The sequence below is a fragment of the Athene cunicularia genome, assembly GCF_003259725.1.
Source record: "Athene cunicularia isolate RWA chromosome 10 unlocalized genomic scaffold, athCun1 chr10_part1, whole genome shotgun sequence".
Taxonomy (NCBI): Eukaryota; Metazoa; Chordata; class Aves; order Strigiformes; family Strigidae; genus Athene; species Athene cunicularia.
Genome location: NW_020799112.1, coordinates 2,090,552 through 2,117,952, shown reverse-complemented (window position 1 = coordinate 2,117,952; position 27,401 = coordinate 2,090,552). Strand labels below are relative to the sequence as shown.

Genomic DNA, 27,401 nt, shown 5'->3' with positions numbered 1-27,401 from the left:
GTCTTTTCCTGACTTGTGGTGACGAATTAATTTTTTGGGCAGTATTTTGTTTCACTAGGAGGTTGTTGTAGTGCTAGTGGAACGAAGGCTGGCACATGAGATGTGCTGCAGCCTTGCTGCATCCTCCTGATGGTAGAGCAGGGTCTTCTGTTAGCAAGCTGTTCCTGCTGCCTTGATATCCAAGCACGGCTCTCTGGCCTCGACATATCCTTCTGTTTAAGCAACTGAGAGCAGCAGTCCTTTGTTATCAGTCTCGGTGCCCTTGGTCTGCTGTTGCTTCTTGTGCATTCTTAAACACATGTATTTTCATTTTTATTTCATTTGTATCAACCTTAATATTATTCTTTCAAGTCTCTGTAATAAGTTGATTGCAAGCCTTGGGCCATTTCCAGCTTTTTCTGAAGAGCAAAGCCATCAGATTCCCACCTTCCCTTTACAGAAGGAGGGAGAAAAAGAAAGAACAACCAAAAACCCCAGCAAAGCCTGCAGGTACGAACTGCTGAAGATCAGGTGCTAAATGCAGAGAGGCACTCTGGGGTTTTTTGTAAGAGGTTTGCTTCCTAGGAAGTTAAATTTAGTCCCACCCTCTCTCAGTCATTGGCTGTCCTGATACTGCCCACTCTTTTGTATAAGACAAGCAATGCAGCTGTCAGCCTCACAAGCTCATGATCTCTGCCTGCTGAATAAGTAGAAATGGACAGGAGGTCACCCATTGCCCTCTTCATGGCCCTGTGCGCCAGCCAGCTGGGCGTGTTGGCAGCGGGGCACTCCAAGGTGAACCCCAGGATCATCACAGCTCCACAAGGTAAGTGTCCCGGGCTGCGGTCGGCTGCAACCTTGAGATGAAGCAGCAGCAGTGTCTGCAGGTGACACCTATTCCCTGTGCCATGTATTTTCTACTTACATTTTGTCTTTTGAGAAGAGTTGGTCTTTTTTTCTTTCTTTTTTCTCTTTGGGGAGACTTTTGGTTCTAATTCAAATGAGCTAAAATTCCTGTGATCTCAGGAGGGGGCTTCTGGTTTCCTTGATTGCTTTTGGTTGCATTTTTAGATCCCTGTTCTTGCCAAATCCTTTCCTTTTCATATTCTAAAAGCATTTTCCTACAGGCTGGGTGTATGAAAGGCTGTCAAAAAGCCCTGAAACACAGTAACCATTTCCCCTAACTTGCAGGGAGAAATGGAGAAGTATGTTTGCATAATACAGTTAATTTTCTTATTTATCTGATGTACTTACCCTGTTAGCTGCAAATGAGTTCTGTGAGTAAATATTTGTAGAAGATCTCCATTCTCTGAGAAAATATATCTGTCTGAAATGGCACGCAAGGACTTATAATCAGATCTGATCTTAGCAGAAACTGAACAAAGAAATGTTTTCAAGGAGCAAGCTTAGAGTACAGCACAAGCTTCATGTGTTGAAAAGAGCAGACTAACGTTTACTGGTTTTATCATGTGTCTTCCAAGCTTTTTGATTAATACCCTCCAGGGAGGCTTTAACAAAAGACCCCGTCTTGTCCCTGGCGGTTCTGGTGTTTGGCTAAGCCAGCGGGTTCAGCTGAGCTGCAGATCTCATGCTGCTCTGCAGTACAACAGCTCCTCTGTGTTTCTTATTCGCCGACAACTTCAGAGGACATGAATTTCCCGTGGTTTATTCTGCGCCATCTGTTATTCTTCTGCCGTTATTTATAAAGCCCTTCTTCTTCAGGCCCGTCGCTGCCTGCAGAGGAAGGGCCAGGAGCAGAGAGAAGGGTGGTGGGTGCGTGGCTCGGAGGTGGCCTCTGCCTGCCACGTCCGTCGCACAAAGGGGAGAGACACTGGCAGGGAGGGCAGTGAAAGGTTGCTCCTAGTATTGCATCATTTGTTTTATCTGCTGGTAGATGAAGTGGCTCAGAAAAGGGGATGCAAGCAGGAGAGAAGGCACAGAGCCTGACACTGAACGGAGGATGGGGGTCGCGCGTTTCTCCATAGATGCTTCCCCTGCCCTGCTTAGGGGAATGGGGGGTGGGAGGGAAAAGTTAAATTGCTGGGGTCTGGTGTGGTTGGAAATGCCTGTCCTAGAGTAAAACTGTGCTGAGAGGGAAGAGAGAGCTCTCGCAGTTGATTTTCACCTGTCTCCGTGGGCCGTGCTTGGCATGCACATGCAGTACGGTCATTTGGCCCTTCTCTGCCTCTGTGTCAGAGGGTGGCTTTCCCGGCATCGAACACGGTGACGATCTGTCACTGAGAAACGCTGAAGCCTATTAGTGTTAGGACACTTCCCTGCAAGGGGATCCGTGTGTGCTGATCTCTGTTTCTCTCTCTTCTTTTTTTTTTTTTTTTCAGAGCTTAGTTGGGACATAGGCCAGGAGGGATTTCAGTTAGGGAGGTGTAAGAGGTAGCTGTGTGGCACACTCATTAAGAGTCAATCCTGTGTCCTATTTAACAGATTGCAATTTGCTTAGCGTAACCTCTACCCTTTACAAAGTAGGTCTGTGGGTGAGGAGGAGGATGGAGAGGAGGCTCTGGGGAAGGGTGAAGAAATGGGACAGGGGCAAAGGGGATATGGTAGGTGACAAGGAGCCCTCTTTCACTTCCCCAGTTCTGCAGACACAGTGAAAGGCAAGCTCAGCATCTGTAGTAAAACCTGCAGGTCAGCACACTGCTGCTGTTTGCATCCATGTATAGAGGCTTATCCCTTGTCACGGGGGTGGTGGTATTGCAGGGCTCGGTTTGCAGCTCGAGCCCTGGCCCTGGAGGTTGGGAGCTGGATGGAGAAGGGCAGAAGTCCAGGATGTTTGCCGGGACTGGGCCTGGCATGCTGCATTTGCAGTGGTGCAACGCTGGCCTCAGCCCTGGGCTCTGCGGGAGCTGGCAGCTCTTCACATAATTAAATTTTTTACATGCCACAGCCCATCACTAGCACCAGGTATGGCAGCCTCAGCAAAGACACCTTGAGACGTTACAGCCCTGAGGATGAAGGGAGAGATTCCTGGTGCTGGCCAGAGCCCAGCTCACTCCAGAAGGAAAGAGTACGTGTGTGGGATCCATTCCTGGGCTGCGGCACTGGGGAAGAGGAGGAAATTGGTGCTGGGCAAAGCTACAGCTACCCTTCTATCTCTCAGCCTTGCTCCCTTTGCCAGCACCCCACCAGACCCAGGGAGAGAGCCCTGGCCTCACTGCAGGCGGCCTGAACCACTCTGCTGTTTTGCCTCACGGTCCCTTGTTGTTCGGTTTTGTAGCAAGCAATAGGTGAGGGGACATCGCGAACTGGGGAAAAAATGTAGCTGGGCTTAGGTGGCACAATTCTGCACCCAGATCTGAAGACAAAGAAGCAGAGTCAGCTGTCTCAGTGCCTGGAGCTGCTGGATTTAAGTAATTTCACAGTCCTGGGGACTTGGGCTTGTGGCGTCAGGCCAGAGCGGTGGGTGGCTGGAGCACTGTGTTCTGCAAGTCTGCCTTTCTGTGAATGCAGTGCATATAAACCAGCCCTGAGGCCTCGGACACTGTTTTGCCTTTATTTTGCCTCCCTGATGGTGCAGCACAGTACAGAAGGAGGTGAGGAAGGGGGCAGGCTTTCCCCAAAGGTCAGCCCAGTCTCCACACATGCTCAGGAGCATTTGCCACCAATGGCAAACCCCTGGAGCCCTCCCAGCAGCTGGCACAGGTGGCTGGCTGGGCAAGCAGTTATTTGAAAGCCTGTCTGACTCTGCAGGATTTCTTCCACTTAGGGGAAGGAGACTCAAAGCAAAGGGCTGAGGTCATCTCCAGACCACTGGTCATATCTGAAGTCCTTAAGATCCTTTTTACTGACAAGTGCTTTACTCCCTTTCCCCTGTATAGCTGAGCCAGCACACAGATGGGTCGGGGTGTCTTCTGGCTATTGACTTCCCCAGTGTCCTAACGAAGGAAGATTATAAATGGCAGGTTCCCTATCTGTCGAGATTTGCAGTGTGGGAGTGAGTTCAGCCTTAGCAGCCTGGGCTGGCGCAGAAGCAAGTGCCTCACCCTTTAACGCTGTGTTCTTGCTTATCTTCCCTTTTATTATTTCCGTCCTCCCCCTGCCTCCATGTATTTTTCTAACTAAACGCTGACCAGCTGGGCTTTGCTTTGAAAAAGGTGTATTTGCATCCCACAGTGGGCTTTTGCTGGTCAGCACAGATACAGCATTTACTTTTCTCATCCATCTGCAGAAACAGAGACCGCTGTGTCCTGGGGGTGGGCAGAGCTCTCCGGGTGATAAAGCGGGCAGATACAGCCCCTCTGTACAGAACAGAAGGGTGGGATCCTGGGCTGTCCCATGAACAGAAAGTCACCGAGCATCGGGAGAGCAGAGGAGAGCAGTGAGGACAGCAAGGAGCCTGAGGGCTGGGTCAGGCTGCTATAGCCTGGGACCTTTGGTGCAGCATAAGAACTATTTTTAGCTACTGCCATGCTTAAGATTGTCTTGTCCCTGTTTACTCACAAGTGTGTAAATCCAAGAGAAACTCACAGCCCCTCTCTGGTTGGCTCCTGCATTTACACCTTGGGGTAGGACAGGTTCTGATAGTTTAATTGTTCCCCTTTTTCTCATTAACAGATGAGGCTGAAGGCTGGAGGGGGTGGCTTCTGAGCTGGTGCATAGCTCACAGGAGATAAGAAAATCCTGTGGGGGAAAAGAAAGATTATACGCTTGACCCTTGGCTACCTCGACTGGGTAAACTGGCTCAAGCCCGCCCAGGGTCATAGGGGGTGTCAAAATGGTAGTTCCTGGAAATTGCCCACACTGCCCGTAGTAGCTCCTGGGCTTTGCCAAGCTCAGCCCCTTCTCCTTGCCCTGGGAGAACTGTGCCAGCAAGTGTCTCTGAGTGCTGTAGGAGCTCTTCTAGGAGCTCTTCATGCTCACCGGTGCAGTGGTGATGCGTTCAACTAGCAAAGGAAGAAGAGAGCTGATCAGAGACGAGGCAAAACTCGTACTGATCGGGAGTGGTGGTAAAATGAGAGATTGTGGCAGCACTAGCGCCAGCTTTTACTCCTCAGTGACAGTGGCACTGTTTTCTCAGGAGCCATGGTCCCACGGGTGTGAAACATCTTTGTAGGACGGTTTCACATGCAGCACTCAGAGCATCGACATTTTCAGGAGAAAGCTTCTCACTTTCCCAGCAATGCTATTTTCTGCAGACGGCTCATTTTCACAGGGTGGGTGATGCTGGTATCATAAAATGTTGGTTGAAAATATTTTTTGCTCTGCGCAGATTGAAAAAGAAAAACAAACCAAACAAACCAAGCGAGTGAATCACAACCACCTCCTGTTACAAGAGCGTGACACAAAAACAACAGGCATGGGCAAACTAATAGAAGTTGTGGCTGCTGCACTGAAATGCTCAGGGCTGGGAAAGAGAGCCAGATGCAAATTGTTGACCTGCTCTCCAGCTCCGTGCCAGCACTCAGGCCAATTCAGGGTCAGAATTGCAGAAAATTGGCCTGGGAGGGTATTCTATAGTTGATACAGTCAGGGTCGGTGCCTTAAATCAGGACAAACTAAATCTAAGCCTGAGTAGTTGAGTACAAGCTAAATCTAAGTACTGAGTACAGGATGCTTTTTAAAGAAGCTTGTATCCAGAAAAGGGGCCGGAAGGTGATTTAAAAGGAAAAAATTACTTGTTTTGCAGCCTCTGCTCCCCTGTTGAGCTACAGCCTATGATGTGCAGCTATTCCTGGTTGCTCCAAGAATAGGACTTGTTCCTCCTGTTGGGCAATCTTTTCTTTTCAATCCTGGCTCCACCCGGTGTAGTAGGCTATGTCTAACTGTGTCTGGTGTGACAGAGAAATGCTGTAGGAGTGCCACAGGAGCTGGATGCTGAAGCATTTCCTACTGTGTCTACTAGTTTCAGAACAGCTTAAGACTGCTTTGCATAATAAACCTAATATTGCCCTTATTGACAGCTCTGGTTCTCTAGTCCCCAGTTTGAACCCTGTTGGCTGGTGTCAGCATCCTTCTGCAGCAATGACTCCACCTCTTATTACTCTCTTGGGTTAAATTACTCTGCTTTATCAGCCACACCAGTAGTGGGAGGGAGGGGGTGTTGCGAGTTTAAGGAGCTGCAGATTTCTTGGGGAATGCATGGACATTCCCAGCCAGACACCTGCCCTCAGGCTGCTCACAACAACCATGACCATGGGTTTGCTTGTGTCTTGGATAACGCAAGTTTTGGAAAGTCTGATCTGAGTGTCTGGTTTGAAATGACTGACTGTAATGTGGTGGTTTGGCTTTCCAAGTCTGACTAATGCGGCACTGTAGCCAAAGATGGATGTGGGAAGAATGGCTGTTGTGTGTTCGTGCTGGTGGGGGTCAGGCGAGCAGAAAGGGGGTGCTAAGAAGGTCTGCATGGCCTTCCTCAGCACTAACGCAGGAGGCTGCAGGGCTGAAACCTAACTGACATTCATTGCAGGGGTGGGAAGCCCACAGCAGCAGGGCTCCAAAGAGCATGCCAGGACCCTTCCTAGTCTAGCGAGGAAGTCCCTTTACTGCATGCATAATGTTATCTCTTTTCTATAGGGAACTGAAACTTCTCCCTCATTCTGGAGCCACAGATCGATCCTCCCATCTTTAAACCTCTGCTGAGGCTGGTGGCTCCACGGGGGACTGCACAGGTCCCCTTTCCCTGCGTTCACCTCCTGGGTAGCCTCCCCTGGGCTGAGAGAAGAGGGCAGATGCCTGAGAAGGGTTTCTCGGCTGCCCTGCCCTAATAACCAGCAGCAGGGAGGTGGGAGATGGCTGCCAATTAAGCTAAAAGGTAAAGCGGCTGTTATGCTGGTGGATGCTCATAGAGGTGCTTGGGGCAATTTTTATCCTGGAAGGCTTTTTATGATAAATCAGTCTCTGGAAACTGATCTTCCTAGTGGGAGGGGCCGCCATGCTCTCCAGATAGCAGCCCCCCTGCTAAAACCATCCTTTTGTTGTTCTGCCATTGTTCCGGTGACCGTATAATAAAATACTATAATCACAGGCCAAAGTTCCCCAGCTTCCAGCAGGAACATGGCACAGCTCGGGACTGTCATTACAGAGAACGGCTTTCGGAAAGTAACAAAACCTGCCTCTAAATTTAGCACCTGCAATCCGTAGGGTGCAGCAAGCAGCTCGGCTTCGGGGCGGGTAGGGAAAAACGTACCTGCTAGATGACAGGCTGCACCTGTGAAATCAAAGGCTCTGGACTCATCTTGCAGTGACACAGGCTTCAGTGCTGCATAATCTGGGGGGGTGAGCTTGTGGGGTGGGGGGGCAGGGGATATTGGTAAAGTGTTGGCATGCATAGAAAATGCTGCCATGCCTGTCATGTAGTCATTTTGTGTTTAAAAAGGAGAAACCCATCTTTCCTGGAGCATGAAGCACTCTAGTTCGAGCCTTCAAAGGATAAGCGGAGCCTTGCAGCACTGCCCGTGTTCAGGAAGCCGTGCCTGATGGCAGAGGCTTTGAATTCAAGGCTTGTTCCTTCCCGGCTGCAGGTTAGGGGTCTCTTTTGTTGCTTGCTGAGTGGGCGTTCAGGACCGCTGCTGGCTCTGGCTGTGGCTCCAGCTTGGAGGCCCCTTGTGAAGGGGATAGAGGCTGCTTAGCTCTCCGAAGAGCTTTTGAGCAGGCATGCCCATGCTCAGCAGCTGCCTTACCAAAAGGAGAAGTTTTTTCCTCTTTTTTTCCTGCCCTAGCTCACCCCTGTGCTGCATACTGCTGTCTGCTGCCAAGACGCTCTGGAGCTTACCAGAAATAGAGTGGAAATCGTTAATGCGCCAGAATATTTCCCTTCTGTAGTGTAACTCTAAAAAAAAAAAAAAAGAGTATTTGTCTAGTTAGAATGTACTCTGCAAGCTCAAACCTTTCCGCTGCACTAGTGTGGCCCTCCTGGGCATTTGGATTGCACACAGGCTGAGAGCTTTTGTAGGATCTGTCCCTGATAATGCAGGCTGAATTGTTTCCTCTGCTCCGGAGCATTTTGCTATTGATGGCAGGGATCTCTCGAGGGCAGCAGAAAACAGCCGCATGAGCCACCTCGTGGTTGCAGGGTCTTCAGGAGTGGTTGGAGAAGGAGCCAGAGAAAAGGCAAGCAGTGTTGTATGGCGGCAGGCGGAATGTAGCTTGGCTGAGGGTGGAAAAGTCCTGCTGCAGAGAGGATGTAGATGTTACTGATATATCCGTGGCCTTGCTCTTTCCTTTGGAGGGGCGCTTAGAGAGAGTCAAAAGCAGTTGGGGAGGGGTGTGAGAAAAGATAGCATGAGGTTTCTTGGCAGATGATTAAATGCTGCTTGTCTCCAAACTGTCTTGGGGGAGAGACAGGATGAGAAATACCAAACAGATTAAAACCGTCGCTCTGACTTGCTGTGAACTTAAAATAAGAAAGAGGAGTGAAATGTGTAAGGCAGTCAGGTCTAGGTTTGAGTAATGTGGGCTTCCCAGCTGCATGTCTCCCCTCTGTGCTTTCACACCTCTTCTGGGTTTCCCACAAGTGCATGGATGCCTGTGCAAGAGCTCGGGGCTTACACATCCCCCAGATGCTCTCCAGCCTCCTGCAAGTTGCCTGCGCTACCCAGTGCTGGGCTCACTGGTTCTCTGTGTGAAGGACAACAGTCACGGATGGAAAATGAAAAGGAAGGCAGCACACAGCCCAGGCCCTCACTCTTGGATGTGCTGCTTTTGGGAACCGAACCACAGTGTTTTCTACAGAATGGAGGGCATGGGAAAATTACCGTCAGGGCTTTTACCCACCCCGAGCTGATGAGAAAGCACTTTGCCTTTGCTGGGAAACCATTTTATTTACTCTTTCCTTTCTGGGCACACACATATTCTCGGCATGCATCTCGGGAATCTGGGATAGAAATCTGTCGCTGATGGGGCTGTGTTGGTTCTGCTCTTTTTATTTTGCTTTCTTTGAGGAATGACTGATGTTGGAGCATAGGTTGAACTGAAAAGGTGTGGGGCTGTCCTGCACATGGAGTGACGTTCCATGAGGGATGATCCTTCAGCCTTTTTGTGCCTCTGCTTCTCCAGCGCTGAGAGGTGACTGTAAGGATCCTGGCTCCCAGGGGTGCAGCTAAATCCCCAGCTGGTGGCATAAGCTGGGAAGAGGAGGGAACAATGGGCCAGGTTTTTATGTGAGCAATGCAAAGGAAGTGGTTAGGTTGCCTTTCCACCCCTTTCTCGGAAAGCCCTCCTGCAAAAGCATATCGTTTTCCATGAGGCGTGTTGGCTGGTGGCAACTCACAGCCCTTCAATCACTCTGTAGCAGGTCAGAGCAAACGCCCTAGAGTGTCCCTCTTGGGTTGTTTCCTCTAGAGTCAAATTGTTCCTATAAAAAACCCTGTCGCTGCAGGGTCTGCTGAGGCCCAGGAGCCTGTCAGAGCGTTTGAGGCGTCCATCCCCTGGGAAGGGGATGGCTAACGGGTGAGCAGGGCTCTGGGGAGAATCTCCCTGGCCAGCCCGACTGTGGTTTCCTTGTGTCACGTTGCTCCCTTCAGGCAAAGTCATGGGGGAAGGAAAACCTCAGTTTGCACAGCAGCTCCCTGGAGGCATACTTCCTCCTTCTGAAATGTCTCAACTTGGGAATTTATAGATTGTCTTTAAAAAACAAAAATTCCCAGCTTGGCTTCTTGCTGGCATCCATGGCAGAGCCAGGGAGACAGGCGGCATGTGGCTCTTGGATAGGGAGCAGTGTGGTGCAGTCCAGTCCTCCTTCCAGGGAGGGAGGGGACTCACGGAGCATGGGGTGTCTCCATCCCTCTGGGGTGGGCGCTGTGACTTCCTGTGCTCCCCTTAGAGGAGATGAGCTGCTAGGGGGGCTCCCAGGGCTGGTATCTGGCCAAGCAGGTAGGAAGTCTGGGGATCAACCTCCCAGCCTTGCCTGGGGTAATAGTGAAACCAGGAACCGGGCTGCAGAGTGATGTCAGAGCTGGGACAAAGTGGGTGACTAAGGCAGTAAGCCTGAATCACATTCCCAGCCCTTAAAGGAAGGTAGTTGATCCGCCCGTGCTGGGCTGTTTGTCATGCATCCTGAGTGCGCTGGGGAAGCGGGAGCGGAAGAGGGATCGATGTCATTGAGTTGAACTGGCGCTCTCGTGTTCCCAAAAGCAGGGAGATGTGCAGGAGCCTGAAGCACACAGTCAGCCGTGACTCACGGCTGGGCCCGCGTTGCTGGGAGATGAGGTCTCCTTGCACAGGTGTAGGGATGAGCCCCGGGGGACCCCCCCGCATTGCCAGTCCTTGAGTCAGCGTTGAGAAAGCAGCTTTTCCCTCTGCCGTCAGAGCCAATCCCCGTCGTATTGCAGCAGAGATGTGCTGCTATCAAGGTCATAATCTGTTCAGTCAATTCAAAAAGGAAGGAAAAAAATAAGTAATTGTTTGGAGAAAGAGGGAAGGGGAAAGGATATGACCAGTGCTGTGATTCAGGCAGGAGTGTGCTCACTGTCAGACCTACAGGCAGCAGAGCAGGTGGCAGTGTCAGCGGCGCTGTGCCGGGGAGGGTAGGCTGCGTGACGGTGATGACTGTCAGTGTTAAAATGTGTTATGGCGAGAAGAGTTTCCAGGGCTGCCAGGTGGATTGCCTGGGCGCTGGGGGGCACAGTGGTGCTGGTGACTTGGCTGCATTCACCACGGTGGTGAGCTTTGGTGCTACAGTAATTTAAACCCTGTTTTGTCATTTGGTGGGTGGCCCAGCCCTGTGTCCCCATCATATGGCAGCAGCACAAGAGTTTGGAAGAACACAGGCAGCTTAGCTAAAGGGACTTCCCCCACTCAGGGCAGCACAGGTCCCATGGTGTGGAGTGGGTAATTCCAGGGAGCAGGTAAACCCCACACCCTGCCTTGTTTCCCCTCTTCATATTCCAAGGGGGGTCCCACTTAACAAGGGTTTTAGGAGCAGCAAGTGAAGGATCTGCATTGGCGCTGCTCCCAAGAAGCAGCGCGTTCTTATCTCGTCCTCCTTCCCTTTTTATTTTTTCCAAGCTTTATTTCAGTTCCTTATTATAAAATGTTGGCACCAGAGCAGATTTGAACCATCATCTCCATTTCAGGGAGATGTAGTCCTCCCCCAGCATCAGTGAATTGTAGACCCGTAAAGACTTGCCCACTACTGGTGCTGGGAGCTGTGCGAGCCAGTGACTAAGCCAAGTGTCTGGGATGCCGGTGCCAGCTGCCAGACCGGGGAATGGTGGAGTGTGGAAGGGAGAAGGACCACCATAGCTGAGTCAGCCCTTCAGCCGGGATGAGAGCTGGCTTCCTGAGTTTGCCTGCAATAAGGCTGCACGCCCACACTGCTTCTCTAGTTGGACATCTGTTCTGGAGGTGGGGGACATGCTCCCCCCCGCACTGAGCTCTGGGATGCTCTGGGAGCCCACCCTTGCCATGGTGCTAGGGAGGGCCAGGCTCTGTCCAGGCTCTTGGTGCCTTTCTGAAGGGGCTCCTAGACCCAAAAGCAACCAAAGAGCCCTTCAGTGTCTCATTAAAGCTGGATTTGCCCAAGCCATTCTAGGGAGCTGGGCCTGTTTCACCCTATCAGATGGGAAGCAGGATTACTCTGTTTGTTATCTGCATTGCTCTGTGTGTTTAGGATGGGCCTCCCTGCCCTCATCTTACCCAGAGCATCTCCCTCTTCATTTCTTTCCTTCTCCGTTATTACCTCACCCCGCAGGCATCCTTCTGAGATGCACCGGGCTCCTTCCTTCTCCCTCATTTAATATTGTTCTTCTTCAATCTGGTGTTGTACTCTCCATCTTGCCTGCAAAGCACAAAGCTGCTCTTTCTCCCATTCATTCCTCTAGACCAGGGTTAGCATTTCAATTGACAATTGTGCCATTGATTTGCACGCTGACGGTGGGGTTTTCAGTAAATGCCAGGCAAAGGGACTCATCGGGGTTAGCAAGGCTCTGGAAATGACCCCTGTGTCTTCTGAAGCTCCGGACTCAGTTTCGGAGGGAGGGTGATGGCAGGGTCATGCCTTCCCCCTTCCAGGGGGTTTATCCTTTCTTTGCAGTGTCAAAATCAGACTTGGACTTGCTAGGAGAGTCATGTCCCCTCTTTGGGAACGTAGTGTGCGTCATTAGATGCCCTCTGCCTCCTCATCCTCAGCTCATGAAGCCATTTATACCCCCAGGGTCCCCAGACCAAGGGGGCAGGGTTGCTCCCCCTGATCCTGCCAGATGGGAAGCAGAGGCAAAGGGGATCAAACTACTCGCCTAAGCCGAGTTGTTTAAGGTAGAGCACAGGCTGAAGGCCAGCTTTGCAGGTCAGCCAGAGGGCTGATGCAGAGGCAGAGAGACCCCAGCACCCGCTCACGGAAACACCTTTAAAAGGCTCCCTTCCAGATCGAGTTAAATCAGCGCTGAAACCACAAACACGCTTCTAGGCCCTGGCTAGCAGAGCTGTTTACTCTCAGCTTAGTGATTCAGTGCAGTCCCCGGGGAGCAGTAGGATAAATAATACGTTGGCGCCAACCAAATTATTGTTTTGGCCTTGTTTGCTTCTGGCTGTTTGGAGAAGTGTGTCCTTGCAGGTTGGCACGGCTCTCAGAGCTGAGCTTAAGAAAGAGGCGGTGTTGTAAAAACCCAAAATGAAACCAAAGGTAATAGGATCATGTGGGGCTGAAGCATGCAAAAGGCTGAGGTAGAGGAGTGGAGAGTGCCTGCAGGTGTATGTCTTCTTGAATTTGCAGCAAGTTTAGGGGCTAGGCTGGAGGTTTGAAAACAAGAGCAAAGTTTGCTGAAGTCTGGCCAGACCTGCTTGCGGCGTGTTGGCGATGGGTTGTGCTGGCAGTGGCAGCGGGATGGGGGAGAAGGGCTTTAGGGGCTCCCATGTGCCTGGGCTGTTGCCTGCTGCTCCTCAGGTTGGGCCAAGAGGGGGATTTAGAGAACTGCTGGGAAGGGAGCTGCTGAAAAGAGGATTAGTCCTCTCCTCCCTGGCAAGCAAAAACTGAGTCTGTGGCTGGTGCGGTGCCCAGGCTAGCTGGCATGCCCAGCTGGCTTCCCGCTTGTAGGGCCACTTAGGCAAATGAGTTGCACAGTCACTCTGAAAAGACTCAATGCCAGCTTCTCCAGCAGGCAAAGCACATGTTCAGGAGTTTCTCCGACTCCTTGGACAGAGGAGGGATGGTAGGGCTGAGGAGGGGACAGGGAGCAGGCAGGGGCCGTTGTCCATCCAGGCTTTCTGAGCTGCAGGGTCCCAACTGCCGAATGCCCCCCACGGCCACGCAGCCCTGTGGCCTCCATCCCGCAGCACAGGGGAAGGGCAGCCTGGCAGGGCTGCGTTAGCGAGAAGCTGTGGGCTGGAAGGCAGAGATGGTTTCTGTACCATGGCACGCCTCCATCCTCTCTCTTTGCAGCTGAGGTGCCCTTGCAAAACTGCATCCTGTGGGTCTGGCAGAGTTTCCCATCACACGGTGGTGGCTGGCAGCATCCTCTGTTAGCCAAGCTTCTGATGGGAATACCTTGCTGGCCTGGGTGCCATTTAGCTCCGCAAGGGTTAGAGACCCCAAGGAGGAGCCCAGCGTAGTGAAGTGGAGAAAAAGGCTGCAAATCAAGAAGCATTCAGTAGCCCCAGTGACCTCTAATAAGTCTTTTTTACTTTCAGCTCTGCGGAGCCTTGGCGGGGCCCCTGCGCAGCATGCTACGGGCAGAGGGGAAGTGCTGGACTGTGCAAAGATTGTCCTTTGCCTGTCCTGCCAAGTGCCCCTATAAATAGAGAGGGACACGTGCCACTGATTAATTGCCTGTCTGTGCAGGCAGCCAGCTCCCGAGGCAGACGCAGCCTTTGTCTGCTGGGAGCAACAGCATTTGCCAGGAGAGAGGCCCCCTCTTCTTTGGAAAAGGAAAAAGAGGGAGAGATGAAAACGGAGTGCCCTGTCACGCTAAGCAGAGGTCAGTCCTGATCAGACACTTTTCACCCCGGCGGAGCAATCCCTCTCATGTCACTGCTGCGAATTTCATTAGGAGACAGGGTAGCCTACGGCAGCACATGTGTGCCAGGGCGGTTGCACCCTGCTGCAGAGATGGGCCCTGGCACGGCTGCTCAAAGCTGCCCAGACATGGCTGCAGTGTCCTGGAGAGGGATGCGGGACCAGTGGCCCCCATCAAGGGACAGCAAAAGCCCCAAGACAGGAGGCTCACAACTGCTGTGGGGCAGAGCCAGCCTCCCACACCTGAGCTGGCAACGCAGAGGGGAAGGGAGGATGCTTTTAGGAAAGAGGAGCTGGAAAAGTCAGAAGGTGAAAGAGGAAGGAAGGAGGAGAGAACAGGCAGTTCTTCCTCCCAGCTGGGCCTGGAAAGCTCCCCATCTACAGCAATCTGCTGTGATATGGGTCCTGGGTCTTGCAGTTCACTTCTTGTTCATGGCTGGGGCATGGAGCCCATGAGTTGTGGCTTTACGGGCACCCTTCCCCTGTGACATGAGGGCTCCAAACCTTGTTGGTCCCTCCAGTCCCTTGGAAGAAGGATGCTGGCCCTGTAGCTGGAGACTGGCAGGGAGAGGTGTGATGCTGGACTGTGGCTGGTAGATGATCTACCCCGTGGGCATGGGGAGACTGAGCCCCGCTGCTGCAAGGCAGTGCAGCAGCTCCTCTCCCATTCAGCCGGATAAGAATTCATAGCTCCAATTGAGCATGTGCAAGGTCCCAAAGCAGGGGACAAAAAGCTGCAGGCATGTCAAATGCAAGAGGGTGCAGGAGCCAAACTACAAGGCAGTTGCCTGGAACAGCTGTGGGAGGATGGCCAGAGAGGGGGAGGGAACCCTTCATCTCAAAGCTGGGAGGCAGGAGGCACTTGCCATTAGAGCAGGCAGGAAGGCAGCGCTCACCTGGCTGCTGCAGAGCCAGTTCACTTTGAGCTTTTGTTCTACAAGAGCTCCTGCAGCAAAGTTTCCCTTCCTCCTCTTCCTCCATCACCAGCCCCGCAGGGGCCAGGCAGGGCAGCTCCATTGTGCAGGGGCCAAAGGGACAAAAGCTCAGCTTCCAGTCTGGGAGCTGCCTTTCCCTGCTTGCCTGGCACTGGGCCAGCCATCCCAGAGGGCCCCCAGCCCCATGTCCTTGTTTTTCTTCTCAATTGCACCGAGGACACAGAAAGTGAGTTGATCAGCCTGAGCTGTCTGCGAGTGTTCTCAGCAGTGAGCTGCAGTTCCCCTGACAAGTGTCTCCTCTGTGCTGTTCTGTAGGTGCAAAGGAGTATGTGTTTCCCAGGAGTGAGAAGTACCCGGTCTTCTACCATAAAGAAAACAGCTCAGCCATCTACATCGGGGGAGAGGGAAAGCTTTATTACTATGACTTTGCAACCTATGAGAACTACACGGTAAGGATGCCCTGCTAACAAGTTTGGCCCTGGAGCCCTATAAGAAAGTGTCCAGCATCCCTCACAGCCCAAACGCTAGATACCTTGCTTGGTGTCTTTGCCAGCAGCAAAGTCAGGCCTGGAAGGGTCTAGTTTCTGCCCAGCCTGCCCCATCCATCCCACAGGCTGCAACATCACAATGGTGAATGGCTGCAGCAAGGGAGAAGTCTCCTACAGTAGCTGTGGGTGGGTTCTTCCCAGGCAGTGCTCCTCCTGAGGTCTTTGCTGCCCTAGAGGGAGGATTTTTCCAGTGAGGGGCCCCTTCTTTGGCATGAGAAGGGATGTTCAGACTCATGTCACTGGGAAGAAGCTGTATTCCTCTCTTTTTCCATTGTTGGAACCCAAGCTGCTTTTCCTTGAAAGCAGGAAGTTCTGGATCAGCTGGGCACTGAGTTAATACAGCAGGGAAAACCCCCAGTTGGTTTTCTCATGGCTTCTTCTTGTCCTTCTCAAAGAAGTTGGTTGCTGAATGCTGGACCCAGATACTTCCCTTCTTGTTCCCAGAAACAGTATCGTTCATGTGTCCCAACCCTTGGACACCACCACCCAGAACTGAACACCCCTTCTCCACAATGACAGATGCTCTCCCAAAATCCTTTGGAGAGCAGCTCAGGCTGGCTGCCAGTCATGCCTGCCACTTTGGCCCTGCATCTCCAGTCCTCCCCATCTCCTCGAGGGCCTGAGAGATCTAGCCCAGCCTCCTCAAGGTTTTCAAATGCTTAAGTGGGGAGAAGGGCCACGTCGCAATGTTGAATGACCTTCTCACCATCATGCTTGTCTTGCTTCTGGTGAAGAGTAACGCATGTAGTGCATGGGGCTGAGCCCATTTCAGTTGGCTTTTAGAGGGAAGGAATTAAAGCATATCTCTTTTTCCTTCACCCTAGGAAGACTTCCCAGTGAAAAATGAAGGACAGTGCATGACATCTGGGAGTTTGGTAGGTCCTACCTGTGGTGGGAACAGTTGGATGGGTGAGGGTTGGAGGACTTGGGTTCAAGGACTGCTGGGTAGGAACTGTGTATACTTCTCACATTCTCTGTCTGGGTGAAGACCTCCAGTGCCTGTGGAGGAGGAGATGAGATGATACTAGTTTCCTCTTCTGGTTTTAAGACCCATGAAAAAGCTAGGAAGCCATACAGCACTGTGCTTGGTAGTGCTGTGGGGCTGTGCTCTGCCATTTGCAGCCACTCATGTCATGCTCCTCTTCTTTCTCTTGCAGGAGGACAATAAAAATTACCTCACGTTAGTGGAGAAGTATGGAGATGGGATGTTAGTGTGTGGGACTGGCGCCTGCGCTCCCACCTGCTGGAACTTGGTATGCTGTGGCCACCTGTGATGGGACCAAAGCAAAGCACTTGCTGTTTTGTTTTGTGCTGTCTCCATCTGTAAAATGGTGCTCTGATCCCCCTCTACTTCACAGAGTGCTCTGAAATGCCCAAATGCCAGCTCCCTCGAGGAGCTTATCATGGCAGCATGGGACAGCCTGCATGAGCAGAGGTCGGCACGTGCCACCTCTGTGCTCACTTGTTGTAGCCCCCCTCTCCTCACCTCCTGCCATAGCAGGGGCTCTGCCTGGCCCATCCTCCCCTCGTATGGGCTGCTTTTCTGCCCTAGGAGTGGATGTGGGTGCCGTTCTCCTCTGCCTTCCCTGAACTGGTCACGCTTAGGGAAAATTTCTGTCCTTACCCAGACGCAGAGAAAGGAGAGCACTTCGTGGGACGGGAGAGGTATTGCTCCTTTCACGCCTGACTCGAATACCCTCGTCGTTGTTGATGGTAGGTCTCACTGCTCACGTAATTCAGTCATAGTGCTGTGCAGAAAGGCTGAGCTCTTAAAAAAAGGGACATCTTGAGGCTGCTCCAGGGGCTTTATCCCTCTGCTCTAGTTGGTGATCGGCCCTAGCACTTCTTGCTTTTGCCTCACTGAAGTGCAGAACCTTCCAGGACACAGCATGGCACAAGGTTGTTCATTCCTGTCCAGAACATGGGGGTTGAGTCTTTGTGCAGGAGGTTGAGTGCAATGGAAGCAGTGGGGAAACTGCAGGAATTCGACTGCTCTGGACCTGGCAGAGGGACAGATGAGGATCCTTCCCAGATATACAGCAAGAATCTGGCCCTGCCACTCTTTAAGCAAAAGGACTGGGGAAGTCCTGCCAGGCCTGCTCAGTCCTAGGCAGTCAGGACTGGGTTTCTTGACCTGTATCGAGAATCCCTGTGAGTCCATGTGCCCACAGAGTTCTTGGTTCCTTGTTTTCTTTTCACAAACCCATCTGCTCCATCTGGAAACAGCCTCCTGCAAATGAGCCTTCCTATCCCACAGGTCATGACATCTACTCCACCATCAAGAAGAGCCAGCAGAACGGCAAGATACCCCGTTTCCGTCGAGTGAGAGGGGGTGGAGAGCTCTACACCAGTGACACAGTGATGCAGAGTAAGTACAGAGGGGGGATCCTGAAGATGTGGGACCTGCTGCTTTGCCTAGTTGGAGAGATAAGGTGGACTCTTTGTCAGTCCACAACTGTGGGCCATAAGTACCCAGCACAGCTTGGAGGGGTACATCCTCTCTGCCCAGCTGGGGTGTAGCTGCAGAGCTTCTTGTTTGGGTTGGGTTACCCCTAAAGCTGTGGGGAGGGCTGATCTGGTCACTGTCTGTGATGCCAGTGAGGAGGGACCCACAGCTCCCTCCTGCTCTCTTGCTGCCAGCTGGGGAAATTTCATCTCTTTGCTTCTGGGACAAAACAAATGACATGTGAGTTCCTCTTGCTCAGGGTGAGGAGATGGGGAAATGGAGAGAAATGGGTGGCAAGTCCCCTGTCAGATGCTGGAAGGAAATATGATTGTGTAAAGGTGCCCATCAGCTGCTGTGCAATGGCAGAAACAAGAACAACAACTTCCACTCCAGGCAGTGACTCTTTCCAAATCCCCATCCAGACCGTGAGGCAGGTGTATGTTGGGCTATGCATGGGATAGGGTGGGGAATAGAGAGAAAGGACCCTGCTTGATTTCCATGAGCTTATTACATTGCCTTCCCCCAAGCCTCCCCAGTGACACTTGGGAACAGGAGATTGTTGAACCCCTGCCCAAAGAAAAAATCAAATCAAAGTGACACCAGGGCAAAGCAGGACTTGTTCAAGCAGGGCAGTGGAGAGGGTTTAATCAAGGCACTGGCAAACAAACATGATCGAGCAACAAAGCCAATCCCACACTTAAACAGAACTCCCTGCCATGGGGACACAAACTAACAATGCTCAGAGGGACCCTGCTGCTGCTGGGGATGCCCTTGCTGGCAGTGGTGTATTAATAGGAAGAGCATCACTGGGTTTTCCACAGCAAACACAAACAACAGTGCAGCTTGCTCCCACCGAGGGAGCCTTCCTCTGCAATAACAGCTCTGTTGCACAAGGAGGGAGAAGGGGTTTGCTTTGCTACCAAGCGGCTGAGGCTGCACTGGGCTCTGCAGACTTGACCTTCAAGGGAACAGCTGCGTGGAGCTGGGCAGGAGGGCGAGGAAGGGGAACCCATTGGGCACGTGAAGAGCAGTTGTCAGTGTGATGCACCGGTCGTGTGTAGAGGATAGGCTCGGTCCTGTCCTTTGCCTGGAGCACAGTGTTTGCCTTTTCTCCTCTTGTCTGAGGGTGAATGGTTAGCTGCAGAGCACACTGCTTTGGTCCCCACTGTTGGCTTTTCAGATGAAACGTGTGCATTCAGGCCAAGGTTTTCTGATGGCTCACTTCCCTTTTCAGACCCTCAGTTTGTCAAAGCCACCACGTTAAGGCACGAAGAGCCTCACCAGGACAAGATTTACTACTTCTTTCGTGAAGACAACCCAGATAAGAGTCCTGAGGCCCCTAGAAACATCTCCCGAGTGGCCCAGCTGTGTAAGGTACCATGGGAACAGTCTATGGTGGGAGGAAAGACTGTTACAGGAGTGGCAAATGGACACGCCAGCTCACCTGGTGTTATTGGCACATTATTTCACCCCTCTGGCTCAATTCTCTCCTTTGCCACAGTTTGTGTGGGGTACGGCCATGTCCTTTGGCCTTCTTATCCTCTGGGTCCCATCTTGCATCTAGGGGAGAGGAAGCCCTGTTCTGTCTCATTGGGGTGTTGTGCAACATGATTGTTGCGTGACAAGCACCAGATATACCTCTGGAGCATCCCTCAGTTATCCACCCAAGATGCTGGACAGGGAGGGTCTTTGTGTGCTTCTCTGCCAAGCCCTGACTCCCTGCTTTCCTTCTCCCTCAGGAAGATAAAGGGGGAACCAGTTCGCTTTCTGCTTCCAAGTGGACCACCTTCCTGAAGGCCAGCTTGATTTGTGTCGACCCAGTCACCAAGGGCAACTTCAACTGGTTGCAAGATGTCTTCTTTGTCCCTGCAAGTGACTGGCGTCGCTCCAAAGTCTACGGGCTCTTCACAAACACCTGGTGAGGGTCTTTGAAAAATGGGGGGCACGTCGTTTCCCATGGGCCAAATCTTTTCTTTTAGCCCTTTAGTCTTTCTGGCAGGCACATGGGTGGGAAGCAGCCAGAGTGGACACAGTAGGCAAAGGTGTGATGCCATGCCCCAGCCATAGGGCTGATGGCTCCCTGACCCTCTCTTTGTCTCACTGCTTGCAGGGGAAGCTCTGCTGTTTGTGTCTATTCCTTTGGGGACATTGACAATGTGTTTCGGACATCCAAACTCAAAGGCTATAATGGACCCAACCCAGAGATCAAGCCTGGGCAGGTGAGTGAATGGTAAAAGATGCCCATGTGAAGTGGAGAGACCTCCCAAGACTGGGAGAGCTGGTCCCTGCTCTGCCACTGCAGTGGGCAGAGGGGAAGGTCCCACAGCTGAGATGAGGCCATGAGGAGGATTGTAAGCACTGTGGGAAGGAACTGAACTTTGTTGATGGAAACAAAAGGAGGCTGGATAAGGCCCAATGCCTTCATAGAAAGCAGAGGGAAACAGGCTCTTACGTGCCTCGGCAAACAGGTCTGTGAGCTCTCCTGTGTGCAGCTGGAGGACAATGTCTTGCCTTGTGTTTATGAACCCTGTGGGTTTCACCGAGCCAGCCTGCAGCCCAGCCCTGCGCTTGCAGGTGCACCACTGACTTGGCAGCAAACAGCAGCATGGGGGGAGGCTCCCCTGAGCCTCTGGGGGCGTGACAGGGTGTGAGTCTACTGAAATGTGACTTCTGCAGGGCAGATTGCTGGTAGGACCTGTCATGAGCACAATCACAGCAGCTGCAGGGCTCATGTGCTGTGCCTGGGCATCCTGTGGGCTGAGGGACCCGTGCTGTGCCCTGCCTTGCTCTCCTGCCCTCGAGCCTCAGCCTCAGGGACCTGTCTGACTCTGACTGTGGCTTTTGTCCCCTCTTGCCGCAGTGCGTTTCCTCTGGACAACACACCCCGAGCGAGACCTTCAAGATTGCCGACAGCCACCCAGAGGTGGAGGACCGGGTGGAGCCCCTCTCCCCTACCAAGAGCCCCTTATTTCACAACAAACACCGCTACCAGAAGATCGGGGTGCACGAGGTCTCTGTGGGGGATGGACGCCGCTACAACGTGCTTTATCTGGCAACAGGTAAAGCCCTTTGGAGTTCCCCGGAGTTTGCTTTCCTCTTGAGGGCAGGGAACCCAAGGGAAGCAGACGAGGCCCCCAGTGCAGAGCAAAGCAAGGGGCTGTTTTCCCAGCTTGGCATATGTTTGTCAAGCAGAAAAGAGATGCCAAGTCCCAGTACAGATAAATACATCCAATTTGGCTGCCTAGCCAAAGACAGGCTGAAAGCAGAATCCCAGCACATGGGATTTACCCGATTGGACTGCTTCAGCCTGTGGTAGGTCTCAGACCAAGTGCTTTTAGGGCAAGGAAGGGGTAGCACAGCTCTCCCCAGGTGCAGCTTTACCCTGTCAAGCGGAAATCCTTTGCAAAGGGACCCACTCTGTCATCTTCTGTCCCTGCTTGCTCTAGTGCAGCAGGCACAGACTTCCTGCAAGGCCAGCATCTCTGGCTGGAGACACGGTCCTGGGGCAGCACAGATGCTGTGGAGCTGGGCCAGGGCAATTCAGCTGCAGGTGAACAGGATGGAGAGCAAAAGGTTGGCCAGTTCACTCTGGCAGCTGCCTGGGTTTCTGCTGCCTAGGAGGTGCAAAGGTTCCTAACCCAGCACTTCCCTCTCTTGCCTGTCTGCCTCCCTGGTCTTGCTTCCTACAGCTGTGCTCATCCCTGTTCCTGCACTGTGCTGGGATTTGTTCACTGGCACTTATGGAGGGACTCTCTGGGGCTTTTGTTTCCTAATCTGTGATTAAAAAAATGCAGACGGCTCTCAGTAGGTGGCCTGGGTTGGATTAGGGCCCACGAATACTCAGATTGTTCCTGTCTTGCCGAAAGCCTTAGCCCAAATGCACCTAACACCTTGCAGAGACCTGCCAGGGAGCTTGTTCCAGGATTCAGGGCTTGGCAAGGCAGGTGCCCACCCTCACTGGGGCAGGCGTGGAGCCAAAGGCCAGCACCTGGGGGGTCCTAATCCCTGCCTGACCTGGGGTCACATCTGTCACCTCCCCATGGTTGATGGTGGAGAAGGGAGCAACAGTTTGGGAAGGGGAGACTGTGCAAGTACGAATAGGGTAAACAATGAGGATTCCTGAGCCCTGTTCCCTCAGGATCTGCCTTTCCACCCCTCCACCAAACTGACTCATTTTCTTAAATCACCACTTCGGAGTCGTTTAACCGGGGAGGGGAGTCAGTTTAATTAGAAAAACAGAAGGGCACAACCCAAGTTTCAGCCTCAGGCGAGTGGTGAGATGAGGCTCATGCAAAAACAGGCCACTGATCAAAGCAGAGCAGAACTCTGGAGTGGTTGTTTTTTCTTGCTGAGTCTGTTATAGTGCTGCTGATCAAAGCAGGCACAGCCAGGCCCAAAGAGCAATGGGAAATGAGTTCCTCGTGGCTCTTGGCTGCGAGGCTGACAAGGCTCTGCTGTGGGGAACACTGCTGTCTGGGGGACAATTTCCTAGCAGAGCAAGCAGGCTCCTTCTGAGAAAGGTCCCATCCTCTCTGAGTGGCTGGTTTCAGGAATCTAGTTAAGCCTGGCTCTGCAAAGCAGGTATTGTCTGCCACAGCAAGGGCTGGAGGCAGAGCTGGTCCTCTGCCTGGCTTCCCCAGCCCTGCCTGCAGTCCCTCTGCCTTGCCTTTCTGCTCTCAGCATGCTTCATCAGGGCTCTCCCCTCTTTCATTCTAGACAAGGGATCCGTCCACAAGATCGTGGAGCTGCTGGATGGGGTGCAGAACATCATGGAGCTCCAGGTCTTCCCAAAGAAGGACCCAATCCAGTCCATGATCCTGGACCACAAGAGGGTGAGTGTCTGCCTGCTCCACAGAAAGGAAAATAGCAGGTTGGGCTGTAGCTTTAAAAGTAGGCAGCAGGGGAGGCAGGGACAGCTGATTTAATGACATCCCCTGGACCTTGAAGTAACCTCAGGATGGGTTTGTGGGGGGCCTCGCAGTGTGCTTTGCTAAATTCTGCCAGCTGGGCTGATGTCCCCAGTTCTGGGTAACTCTCTGTGTGGTCAGTGGATGACAGAGCTTTTTGGATGCCCTCTCTCCTCTGGAGGCGAGGGAAGAATGCGGCTGTTTACTCCCTGGGCCAAATCCCAGCACACGGTTCCCCTCCCCCTGCAGTTTCCCTCTCCTTGTCCAGCCTCGCTGGCAGATGAGCTGTCAGACAGCGCTGGTGCTCCATCCTGGAGCTGACAACACTGCTGTCACTGAAGGAGCAAAACTATTTATGCACAGGGATAATGGGGGGAAGGACCGTGGCTTCCCCTGCCGTGATGGGGGGATATGACTATATTGCCTGGAGACCTAACAGCCCTGCTGGTGAAAACTACCCCAGTATCAGAGTGAAGCTGCAGGAGAAGGGTTAGACACTGGTAAGGTGGCACTGGGACACAGTGTTGAGATGATCGACCCTTCTGCTTCCCTCCTGCAGGCGATGCTCTACGTTGGCTCAACAAATAAAGTCGTAGAGATACCGATGGACATGTGCGGGGTGTATCGCAATAACTGCCACAGCTGCTTGCTGGCGAGGGATCCGTACTGTGGGTGGTTCAATGGCACTTGTCAGTCGGTTTATCTAAATCGGTACGTGGCTGGTTTTTGTGCTAAGAAATACCCAGAGCCTCAGTACTCCCCTTTCTGGCCAGGGCTGCCTGTGGTTTTGAGGCCATCTTCCCATCACAGAGAGAGATGAGCCCATCGTGTCCAGGCAGTAACAGAGCAGACATCTGTGCTGTCCCCAAAAACTCTGTCTTTGCAGGGATCTGTCCCTCCTGCAGTACCCCTCACACAAAATCACAGAATCATCCTGGTTGGAAAAGCCCTTGAAGCTCCTCCAGTCCAACCATGAACCTCACCCTGACCATTCCCAACTCCACCAGATCCCTCAGTGCTGGGTCAGCCCGACTCTTCAACCCCTCCAGGGATGGGGACTCCCCCCCTGCCCTGGGCAGCCCATCCCAATGCCCAACAGCCCCTTCTGCAAAGAAATCCTTCCTCAGAGCCAGTCTGACCCTGCCCTGGCGCAGCTTGAGGCCATTCCCTCTGGGCCTGGCGCTGGGTCCTTGGCTCAAGAGCCTCATCCCCCCTCTCTGCACCCTCATGTCAGGGAGTTGCAGAGGGCCAGGAGGTCTCCCCTCAGCCTCCTCTTCTCCAGACTGAACCCCCTCAGTTCCCTCAGCCGCTCCCCAGCAGACCTGTGCTCCAGACCCTGCCCCAGCTCCGTTTCCCATCTCTGGACACACTCCAGTCATTCAATGGCCTTTTTGTGGTGAGGGGCCCAAAACTGAACCAGTAATTGAGGTGCAGCCTCACCAGTGCTGAGCAGAGGGGTAAGATCCCTTCCCTGTCCCTGCTGGCCACATTATTGCTGATACAAGCCAGGATACCACTGGCCTTGGCCACCTGGGCACCCTTGCTCTGAAGAGGGAGAGGGCAATGGATTTTGTGCACTTGGCCCCTTTTTGGTGTTAGAAGTGTGTATAGCTCTGCTGGTTGCAATGCTGTTTAAAACAGTTGATTGTGGTGAGCTGGGTCTCGCATCTGTCATCCACCAGCCTCTGAAGACCTGTCTGTCCAGGTAATCACAGCTGTTTAAACTGTATTCCTTCTCTGATCCACTGTATTTCATATGGGCGATTCCTTTCCTAGCTTGAAGTGAATACTTTCTTAATGCTTATTCCCCTCTGCTAGAGAGGTGCGTCAGAACCTGAACCTGGACCCGTGGAGAGGAACGTGCCAAAAGGGAGATATTAAGGAAGGTATGTAAAGGTTTTGAGCTGTAGGCCATGTATCCAGGGGGTGTTTGGGGCAGGGTGGCTGATTCTTAGGTCTTTTTATGGGTTGTGCAACTCATTGTTGGGGAACTGGGAATAACCGTGCAGAAATGAAGACACTAAGCAAGTCTCAGTGTGGAGTTCATCACTAGATAATGTGTTTTTGAGCTGGGTGAGAGGTCTTAAACTCTGTGTTTGCTGATGTCCTGGGAGAAGAGTCCCACAGACTTCACCAGGCATGGGTCAGGCGCTGTCGTTGTCATTACATGGCTGTGTAACATGTCCCCATTGACCCAACTGTTCTTTCTCCCAGGCTTGTGGGGGGATCTGTGGTTCCTGGACACGCCTGTCTCATCCCTCCCTTCTCAATCTCTTCCAGTAGATGACTATCAGAACATCACAGTCGTCCCTTTCTCCCGCTACTACCTCAACTGTCCCATTGAGTCCCACTATGCCACCTACAACTGGTACCACAACAACAGCCTCATCAAGACCTGCAACACCACCCACCCCCAGCAGGACTGCTTCCACTTCATCCAGAACGTGAGCCACGTTCACTACGGCCACTACGTCTGCATCTCGGAGGAGGATGGCTTCAAGCAGGCTCTGGTGAAGGAGCGCCTGGTCAACCAGCTCAGGTTCATGTCCCAGAAGGGCCAGGCCACCATGACGTTTGGCTCTTGGCTGCAGCTGCTCCTGATGGTGCTGTTGGTGGAGCTCTTCCACTGAACATGACGGGACTGTGTTCCCACTATCCTGGCTGCTGCCGTTCTTCCTGCACTTGCTGTCCATTCCTGAGGCGAGATCCCCACTCTCTTAGTCGCTCCTCGGACATTAATCTTTTGACTGTCCCAGAAGGGGTCCAGGGCAGCAGCCCCTCCATCTTTGGCCTTGGTGGAAGAGTCATGGCAAGGAAGATGCAACGGCCAGATGGAGCAGGGTTTGGGGACAGGGAGGGACGGGGTACCCAAATGCGTGGGGGGACATTCACAGTATCCAGCAGCGTGAAGGGAGCGGCGTCAGCCTCTCCTCAAGCCCATTGTGGTAGCTCTGTACTGGTGATTGTCCTGAGCCTACCCTGGGTGCGGACGTTCAGGGGACTTCTGCTGATGTGCATGCACTGATCCTCAGGGCACGATGACTCCTCTCTTTGGGAACGTGCATGTGATGAAGAGGAGGAGCCAGCCCTTTCTAACTGGTTGATCTGTACTTCGCTCCGAGCGGGGACTGATGCCTCCAAGTTTTTAGTGGCTAATGTCTGTTTGGGTTGGCAAGCAGCTGGAACGCTCCCAGTGCCACATGTGAGTCCCCTTCTGGTCTGGAGAATTGGGCTCTGGAATGGTTTTACGGTTTGGCTTGTTTTACGTTTTTTTGCAGCTGGCTTTGATGTAGGAGGGAGATCGGGAAGTAGCACTGGAAACCTGCAAGGCAAGGGCAGGCATGAGGTTAGCATTTTGCATGGAAAAGCCTCAGAAGATGACTAGATTTGGGGTGTGGGGAAGGACAGACTGAAGGGGACAGGAAGGGAAGGTGGAAGCAGAGCCCAAACCAAACCTGAGAGGCCCTGGGAAGAAGTTTTAAACGCACAAATCCTCTGCAGGCAGCTAAGGGCATTTATCTGTGGGCAGCAGGCAGCCCCTGCTCCCAGCACCTCTCCTCCCGGAGAGGGACCGGGCTTCCTCAGGGAAAGAGGCGGCAGGCTGCTGATCTCAGGGCGATGCCGACGGGCCGGGGGGCGCTACGGCTGCCCCCACCGCCCGGAGCAGATCCGCCCCTCTCCTCGCAGTGAGGGGACAGGGGAGGAGCAGGGTTTGCTTCCCTTGGGCTTTGAGGTCTTTAAGCAAGACTAAACTGTGAAAAACAGGGATGCTCTCCCTGCGCCTGTGGGCCAGGGGTGATCCCGCACCTTGTCCAAACCTTTCCCAGCCCTCTCGATGGCCGGACTGCCCCAGCCTCAGGCCGTGTAACGGAGGGGGCATCCTATCTCATGCTTCCAATAACCTGTCACAGCAGCACGGCTCCTGCTTCGTGCCTGCTCAGAGACACTCAGGAGTGCCCGAGGGGTCTTTCTGGCAAGGGGGGCAAGATGCCCCGTGCCTCTTGTGACCGCTGACTATGGACAACGGGCTAGAGCTTCCTACTGCACTACATTTCCAAGTTACCCCCCCCGAGTCTAGGATAGAGCTTCTTACATCCCTTCTCAAAGCACTTTAACTTTGTGAACTAACAAATACCTATTTATTATCAACTGATGATTACTGTACTTGTATAATTTTATAATATTATAGAAAGTGGGCTCAAATTAGAGAAGAGAAAAAACAAACACCACGACAGCTACCAAAAAAACCTTTCAGAGCTGTGACCAAAGTGAGAATGAGACCGTTGAAATAAAAGAATGGAAAAGAGCAGGCACATGCTGTGTTTCTCAGCAGGAGCCGAGGGATGCTCCTGGGACGATGGCTGGGCTCTCCCCTGTCCCTCTTCCCCCATGACCAAGGGGTCCCCCCACCCTTTTCCATGTCTCGCCTGTCACTCCTCCCCAGCAGCAGCCCCAGCCCAGCGCCAGCCCACCCCTCGTGCCCTGGGCTTGCTGCTCCCACTTCAGGCTGGCCCCTTCAGAAGTGAGAAGCTGGGCAAATTTCTGCTGGAAAAACCCACGGGAGGGGGTGTGTTAGCAGCAGCCCGCTCCTCACCGCCCACCACCTGCCCAGAGCCGGGGATAGAAATAGCAGCGGCGGGTCCTCGTGGGTCCCGGCACCTTCTGCCTGCGCCTCTGCGG

The 27,401-nt window shown here is 52.8% G+C and overlaps 1 protein-coding gene across 5 annotated transcripts in view; it reads left to right on the top strand.

Moving 5' to 3' along the window:
* SEMA7A (semaphorin 7A (John Milton Hagen blood group)) overlaps positions 1-27,028 on the top strand; it is a 38,040-nt gene extending 11,012 nt beyond the window's left edge. For 3 of the 5 annotated variants that reach the window (XM_026855806.1, XM_026855807.1, XM_026855808.1), the window contains 13 exons: positions 15,136-15,269; positions 16,193-16,243; positions 16,526-16,621; positions 16,997-17,081; positions 17,626-17,736; positions 19,049-19,188; positions 19,554-19,732; positions 19,925-20,033; positions 20,675-20,873; positions 22,531-22,646; positions 23,281-23,432; positions 24,540-24,607; positions 25,002-27,028. In XM_026855806.1, coding sequence (XP_026711607.1) covers positions 16,226-16,243; positions 16,526-16,621; positions 16,997-17,081; positions 17,626-17,736; positions 19,049-19,188; positions 19,554-19,732; positions 19,925-20,033; positions 20,675-20,873; positions 22,531-22,646; positions 23,281-23,432; positions 24,540-24,607; positions 25,002-25,351 — 1,623 coding nt within the window. In that variant the 5' untranslated portion in view covers positions 15,136-15,269; positions 16,193-16,225 and the 3' untranslated portion in view covers positions 25,352-27,028. Of the gene's footprint in view, positions 1-624; positions 806-15,135; positions 15,270-16,192; positions 16,244-16,525; positions 16,622-16,996; positions 17,082-17,625; positions 17,737-19,048; positions 19,189-19,553; positions 19,733-19,924; positions 20,034-20,674; positions 20,874-22,530; positions 22,647-23,280; positions 23,433-24,539; positions 24,608-25,001 lie in introns of those variants that run through there. The other 2 variants (XM_026855805.1, XM_026855804.1) reach the window with 2 other exon arrangements.
* Positions 27,029-27,401: the final 373 nt, after the last annotated feature.